Raw genomic sequence first — 7,964 nt, forward strand, 5'->3', positions numbered from 1 at the left:
GCTAACTTGTTATAATCATATAAATAATATCATTATTTTGTGAAATAAAGCCGCGGTTTAAGTTACTGGTATAAGGAGTACCTTTCGACCCGGATACAGCCAGAACACTAATATAAGGAGTACGTTAGACCCTGGAACAGCCCGACCACTGGTATTAAGAGTACCTGGGAATCCGGATACAGGAAGACCACTTGTATAGGGGGACCTTTAGGCCCAGGTACAGAAAGAACATTGGTATAAGGAGTAACGTTAGACCCAGGTACAGCAACTACGCTAGTCTAAGGAGTGCGTTAGACCCAGGTACTGCAAGAACACTTATATGAGGGGAACGTTAGGCCCATGTCGGCAAGACCACTGATACGGGTATGGTGCTGACAAACCTAGAACATAATCGGGGCGAACCGGGATTCGAATCCACAATCATAGGTTTCTGGCGTGCCCAAGGGACGCAACTCTGCACAGCGAATCACGGCGCCTTAGACGACTGGGCCATCCGTGCCCTTGCAATAGGAGTGATATGAGACAAGAGTGAGTGAGTGAGTTTAGTGATATAAAGGTAAACCTTAGACACGTGTACAACAAGAACACTGATATTTACATACACCTTAGGCCCATGTACAAGAACATTAATATTTAGGTAAACTTTAGACCTGTGTATAACAGGGACACTGGTATTTAGGTTTAGAAAACTACAATACAAAGTAAAAGAAATTTAGACATTTAGACCTTAACTTTCTATATAAACATGTTTTTGACATTTCTTAAAATGTATGCATTAATTTCACTTTTTCAACTTAAGAAGTACAATAGCATATAAATGCATTTACCTATCATCACAAAATGTCAGAAATACCAAAAGAAAACTTACATTTGTGCTCCAACATACTTTCATACAGACTGTGACAATCGGCAGGCAACATGGAGGATCACACAGCACATGTACATCTAATGCATGGGGATTGTGTGCTCACACCTGATCACATGACAGGAAGAAGTGAAACTGAGGCTTCAATATACATTTCAGATTATACAAAAAACTCATTGCTGAAACCTGGGTTTGAACTCACAACCAACAACCTTACTGGATTTTTAGTCCACATCTTTATCCTCTGGACCACAGAGAAGCATGAGAGAATCTGAACAAATTAACATCATAAACCTAATCAATAGAAAAAACTTTCATCTTGGCATATTCACACTCAGCCCTTTAAACACACTTAAGGTTTTTAACAGATAAAGGAAATGTAAGATGTAACTATGATATTCAACTGCAGTATATAACTATTCAGCATCAGCTGGGACAAGCAGGACAAGTTTGTGAATTGGCCTTCGAAGTTCTGAGTCTTTTGTCTTGAGTACCACACTTCTCACTTTGCCAGCACTGTCAGGTTCAGTTTTACTGACACGAGCCATGGACCAGGCACTTCTTGGGAAATTGTCATCTTTGATAAGTACAACATCATTATACTGAAAGTTGCGATGTGGAGTATGCCATTTCTGTCTGTGTTGCAGCGGGACCAGAGGACATCAGCTAGGTGTTGTACCCGTCTCCATCGACGACGTGCAAAGACATCAGAGGGCTGAAACACTCCAGGAGGTGGGATATAAGCACTTGCTTTTACCATAAGCAGATGATTTGGCGAGATTGGGTGGAGGTCCTTGGGATCACTGGATACAGTTGTAAGAGGCCTTGAATTGAGAATGGCCTCAACTTCACAGAGTAAAATTCTATACAGCTCGTCATCAAGGCGTTCACCAAATTCTTGTAGGAGTGGATTGAGAACGTTCCGAACCGACCTTATCAATCTTTCCCACGCACCTCCCATGTGACTAGCTGAGGGCGGATTAAACTTCCAGATGATGTTTTGTTTGAGGAAGTAAGAATGAGTTTTAGACTGATCTATATCTTCTCTTGTCTGGCGAAGTTCTCTGGATCCACTTACGAAGTTTGTACCATTGTCGCAAAAGATTTCTTTGACAGGTCCTCTACGAGCAATGAAACGGCGAAGCGAATTTATGAATGAGTCGGTGTCTAGAGAATTGGCAGTCTCTATATGGACAGCTCTACTAGCAAGACAAGTGAATAGAACTCCATACCGTTTCACGTTCTTGCGTCCTTCCTTGACAGTATGAGGTCCAAAAAAATCAAGTCCAGTAGACGTGAAAGGTGGTGATGGCTGAACACGGCTTGCAGGTAAATCAGACATCATCTGCACACTGGTTGGCTTCTTAAATCTTCTACAAACCACATATTTGTTCAAGATACTTCTCACAGCAGAGTTGGCATTGGGAATCCAATACTCTTCCCTCAAAGCAGATATGACATGAATTCTGCCAACATGCCCTAAACTCTCATGGATCTGTCGAACAATGAGTAAAGCTACATGACTTTTACGAGGCAGTAGAGCTGGATACTTCATCCCATCAGATATATCAGCCTTGCTTAACCGTCCACCCACACATAGCAAACCATTGATGATGACTGGATTCAAACATCGAATTGAACTATTTATTGGCAACTTGCATGAAAATGTCTTGTTTTCTGTGTCCTGAAAGCATGGCAACTTCAGGTCCATAAACTGCTTTCTGAATAAATGTGAGTATACTGCTTTCTGAATCTTTAAGCTCTTGAACAGTCAATGGTGCATTCACTGAGCATCTGTCTTTCATTTCAGCACTGTTTTGCTTAGATTTCATTTGAAGAAAATTGAAGAATCTGCGGTAGATTGCCACTGATCTTTTCAACTGATACCAGGAAGAATAATGATGGATAAGTCTATCCACAATATCTACATTGCAGGAAGATTTCATTTCGTGTGAAGTTGTGATACCTAAAGTTTCTGTTGATTCATGAAATTCAGATACAGGAAATTCAGAATCTGGCAGTCCATCAAACCAGTCTTTGCATGTCAGGAATTTTGAACAGCTAGATCCTCTGGAAGCAACGTCAGCTGGATTGGATTTAGAAGCTATGTACTTCCGCTGTTCGGGATTAGTATAATCTCTAATCAACTTCACTCTGTTGGTAACAAAGATTGGAAATCTGCTTTTCTCATTGCGAATGTAATGGAGAACAGTAGTGAAGTCTGTTTAGTAAGTGATACTATCAATATCCAGATCCAGTTCCTTCAGCAAAAACTGACCAATCTTCACAGAAACAGTAGCTGCTGTCAACTCTAATCGTGGAATTGTCTGATGTTTCAAGGGAGCTAGTCTAGCTTTTCCAAGAAGTAGAGAAGTGTGAATGCTTCCATTGACATCGAATAATCTGATGTAGGCAGAACAACCATAGCCTGTAGTACTAGCATCTGAAAATATATGAAGCTGCCGAGAAGCAACTTTGCCAAAGAATGGAGGTTCCAGACATCTTCTTACTGTCAAACCATTGAGCAATTCCATATCCTGAAGCCATTCCAACCAATGGCACGTGTATTCAGGGCTGACATCCTCATCCCAGTCAAGAGATTTGTCCTTGCACAGATCTTGAAGTATCTTCTTTGCTGGCAGCAACACAGGGGATACAAGCCCAAGGGGGTCATATAGTGATGATACCATGGAATTCCTCTTCTAGTGAATGGTTTTTCAGGCAGGTCCACCATATACTTAAAACTATCCGAGGCAATGTCCCATTGCATGCCCAGTGCTCTTTCCATTGGAACAACATCATAGCTAAGATCAACAGCTTGTATTTCCTTTGAACGGTGCGCTTGAGGAATTGTAAATAACACTGCTTTGCTGTTGCTTGTAAACTTTGTTAGATTGAAACCACCATCTGTACATGCCTGTCTCAGGTTTCTAATCAAATCAGTTGCTATTTCATCGTTTTCTACAGACTTCAAACAATCGTCCACGTAGAAGTTCCTTTCAATGGTTTGTGCAATGTTGTCATCATATTTGCCTCTTGTTTTACTTGCAGTACTTCTCAAAGCATAATTTGCAATCATTGGAAAAGAAACGGTTCCAAAGGTGTGCGCTGTCATGCGGTACTCTTTCAGTTCATTGTGGACGTCACCATCAGGCCACCATAGAAAACGTAAATAGTCCTGATGCTTCTGAGGAACTTTCACCTGATGGAACATCGATTCAACATCTCCCATAAAAGCAACTTGATCTGATCGAAATCGAGTCAAAACACCGATGAGAGAGTTGGCTAAGTCCGGGCCTTGGAGAAGAACATCATTAATAGACAACCCATCAGATTTGGCACTGCAGTCAAAAACGACTCTTATTTTGTTAGGTTTTTTGGGATGATAAACTCCATGATGGGGTAGGTATTTCACAATGACCATCCATAAACCTCAGATTTTCTTCAGTCTCCTTCATGAAACGTTGATCTTCAGCAGAGTAACCACGCTCGCAAGGGAGTTTTCCCAAGGTCTTGCTCATTGAAATCCAGTTCAAACAATCCAAGTACAGCATCAGGTGAAACACATTCCATAATCTTCTCGTTTTCTTTCAGGACAATTTTGTTGCAAACAACAGTTTTATCTTGAGCGTTACACTTGATTTGAAGAGGTCCATTAATTGTCCACCCATGCTTGTACCTCACTGCAAAAGGTCCATTGCCTTGTGTGGGAATAACTTCCAGTGGTCGAAGAGCGGCTGCACAGTTAATTCCAATGAGAAGTCCGATATCAAGATCCGGTAGGTATCGTGGCAGCATATTCGAAACATCCTTAAGATGTGGAATTTTCATCAACAGTTCAGGTTTAGGAATGTGATTGTGGTCAACAGGCATGACTTCCTTACAAAATGTGCGTGGCAAACTTAGAGAATGGTTGTCAGCAAGGTCAGATAACAAGATCACATATAAAATCAGTTCCATTTATCGTTTGCAACTTCAATGTTGTCGGGGTAGAACTGGCAGAGATTTTGTCCTTAAGGTCTTCAGTAATGAAGCATCCTGTGCTGCCATTATCCAACACGGCATACGTTGTAACAACCTTGTCACTTCCTTTCTGTCTGTCTCACTTTAACCGGAAGAATTGGCTGCAGAATGGTGTAAGACACATTGGAACGTTGAGAACCACAGAATGTAGCACCTGTAGTTACCTGTTTTACAGAAGTGTCATCACCGGTCTTCTCTTCTGTTGAGTCAGAGAGTTGCTGCCTCCTGATTGCCTGAAAGTTACTATCATGCAGAGCAGTTGGGTGATGCTTACTGCAATACTTACAAGTCCTCTTCTTCATGCAACCCTTGGATGTGTGATTCAAGCCATAGCAACTGAAGCACCTGCTGGTTTCTTTTATGTATGCCCGCCTTTCATCTAAGGATTTCTGTAGAAATGTCTTACAATCATCTAGGTCATGTGATTGCTTACAGAAATAACATCGGACAGAACTGCGTTTAGTTGTGTCAGTAGTAACTTGAGTTGCAAAAGTAGTTGAATGAGACTTGTTCTTATCAGGATGCTTATCCTTACGATTAGTGTCTTCAGGTTTGTAAGAAAGAGCCTGCTTACCAAAGGTTGGTTCATTGGCAGATCTTGCGGCAAAGTCTATGAAATCAACCAGGTCCTTGAACACAATCTCCTTTAGTTTATCCATTCTCAGCTTGGTGACACGATCCCTCCACTTGGATTGGAGAAACAGTGGTAGCTTTTGAACAATGGACTGCATATTTGGGGCATGGTTAAGAACATTCATGTGAGATATGCTTTGCATTACATGATAGCATTTGCTGAGATGAACAGACAACTGTTTCAAGCCTTTATGATCATCATTCCTCAACTTAGGCCAAGAGCGAACTTTGTTCAGGTATGCAGAAGAAACTTTATATGGATCACCATACTCCTTACAAAGCATGTCTCTTGCAACTGTGTAACTAACAGAGGTATCCATATGAATGCAACCAGAAATAAGTTCTTTTGGCTCACCGTGCAGTTGCTGGTCCAGGTAATACAATCTGTCTGCATCACTTGCTGTGTATGGGATGATCCGAGCATCAAATGCCATCAGAAATGCTGAAAACTCGGTAGGATCTCCACTGAACTTGGATAACTCTGGTTTGGGGAGAAACATAGCGTTGACCATCTGCTTCTGAGTTTCTACAACAACATTCCCAAACATTGAAGACTGACTAACAGGTGGGACAAAATATTCCTGTTGGTAATTACTTTGTTGATTCTGACCTGAAGGGACAAATACAGTTGCAGAAGGATTGAACACAGGATAACTTGACTGACTACAATGTCCAGATTCTGATACTGTTTGATCAACACTAACACTATTCACAGGTGGAAAATTGTTACAGATTGAGGCAAAGGACTAGAGAAGAACGAAGTTTGCTTTGTCTCACCGTGCTCCATTTTGATATGTTTTACCTCTTCATTGGTTCGTTGACCTTCTATCTGAGCAAACACCTTTTCCCTGGCTGTTGACTTGGCGATCTGGATGTCTAATTGAAGTTCTTTCACCTTCATCTGCGCTTCGAACATGGACTTCTCTGCACGAAGCTCAGCAAGTTTTGCCATTTCATGAGTATGTAAAGATTTGATTGAAGAGCTACGTGATGATCTTGAATTCAGAGAATGCTTTGACGTATTAAATCTTACTGAACTGTTCTTTGATACAGAATCATCTTCAACTTCATTTGTCATTTTTTTTTCAACAAACTGAATCCAACTCACCATTGTGTCTCTAAAGTTCAGGAAAGAACAAAGTTTCTCCTCAGCTCTCTTCATGACACTAGTTTTCTCATCTTCCTCAAGTTCACTGCAAGAAATATCTACACATGTTCTGTAAGAGAAAAACAAATCATTAAATCTATCAAAACCAGTTTTAACTAAATGTAAATTATCATAATTGTCCATCAAACGATCAAGTTCATTTTTCTTCTTTGTACAAGCTGAAAGAGCAGCAACAGTTTTAGTTTTCATGAAACGTAAATGTTCACTGATTCCCTTTTCTTTTAAAGTTCTCTGTTGACGTAAACGTCTACTATCATCATTCTCACCATCAAAAGGATTCTCACGGTGAAAGTTTTTCTCAACGTTCTGTCCATCAGGGACGTTACAAACATGAACACTGTCGTCTTGTGATGCCATTATCTCATGTTAGCACAACACAAGATCAAGATCACAATACTGGATCACGATATCAAATGTTCACACAAACTTCTTGGTTGACCAGTACAATCGTTGAACACTGCTGACCTTCAAATCTTCCAAGGATTGTTCTTATACAGTCAACACTGCTGGCCATCAACACTTGTACTGTTTACCTCTACAGTAGTTGAACACTGCTGGCCCTCCGCACACTCTATGAACATCACGGCGGAGTTAACGTTGATATGTTTCCTGCCTATCACGGTCTGTAAATTTTTCTAAACAAATGTAGATGCAAGAACACGAAAACTCTGAAACGCTCGCATCACAGGGAATTTATTGTCAGTGTCATATCGTTAAACGTTTCACACTGAAAGTTTCGTTTGCATCACGAACTGTTAACATTGAAATGATGCCTCCAGTGACGAAGTGACGAGGTTTAGAAAACTACAATACAAAGTAAAAGAAATTTAGTTTGTGACATTTAGACCTTAACTTTCTATATAAACATGTTTTTGACATTTCTTAAAGTGTATGCATTAATTTCACTTTTTCAACTTAAGAAGTACAATAGCATATAAATGCATTTACCTATCATCACAAAATGTCAGAAATACAAAAAGAAAACTTACATTTGTGCTCCAACATACTTTCATACAGACTGTGACAATCGGCAGGCAACATGGAGGATCACACAGCACATGTACATCTATTGCATGGGGATTGTGTGCTCACACCTGATCACATGACAGGAAGAAGTGAAACTGAGGCTTCAATATACATTTCAGATTATACAAAAAACTCATTGTTGAAACCTGGGTTTGAACTCACAACCAACAACCTTACTGGAATTCAAGTCTACATCTTTATCCTCTTGACCACAGAGAAGCATGAGAGATCTTGAACAAATTAACATCA

The 7,964-nt window shown here is 40.3% G+C and overlaps 1 protein-coding gene and 1 long non-coding RNA gene across 2 annotated transcripts; both read right to left on the reverse strand.

Moving 5' to 3' along the window:
• Positions 1-677: 677 nt before the first annotated feature.
• LOC125382686 lies at positions 678-2,878 on the reverse strand. The gene is made up of 2 exons (XM_048400961.1): positions 869-2,878; positions 678-689 (listed from the first exon to the last, which is right to left on the reverse strand). The coding sequence occupies exon 1, from the start codon at positions 2,574-2,576 to the stop codon at positions 1,368-1,370; it is 1,209 nt and encodes a 402-aa protein (XP_048256918.1). The 5' UTR covers positions 2,577-2,878; the 3' UTR covers positions 678-689; positions 869-1,367.
• A 4,487-nt stretch (positions 2,879-7,365) lies between these two features.
• Positions 7,366-7,752, reverse strand: LOC125382687. Its single transcript, XR_007222544.1, has 2 exons — positions 7,679-7,752; positions 7,366-7,493 (listed from the first exon to the last, which is right to left on the reverse strand). It is a non-coding gene; the product is annotated as an uncharacterized LOC125382687 (long non-coding RNA).
• Between the last annotated feature and the right edge of the window lie 212 nt (positions 7,753-7,964).

The sequence above is a fragment of the Haliotis rufescens genome, unplaced genomic scaffold (genome assembly GCF_023055435.1).
Source record: "Haliotis rufescens isolate VD_foot unplaced genomic scaffold, xgHalRufe1.0.p SCAF_20, whole genome shotgun sequence".
Lineage (NCBI taxonomy): Eukaryota > Metazoa > Mollusca > Gastropoda > Lepetellida > Haliotidae > Haliotis > Haliotis rufescens.

Coding starts and splice junctions, on each gene's coding strand:
- LOC125382686 (XM_048400961.1), bottom strand. CDS start 2,576: ATGGACCTGAAGTTGCCATGCTTTCAGGACACAGAAAACAAGACATTT.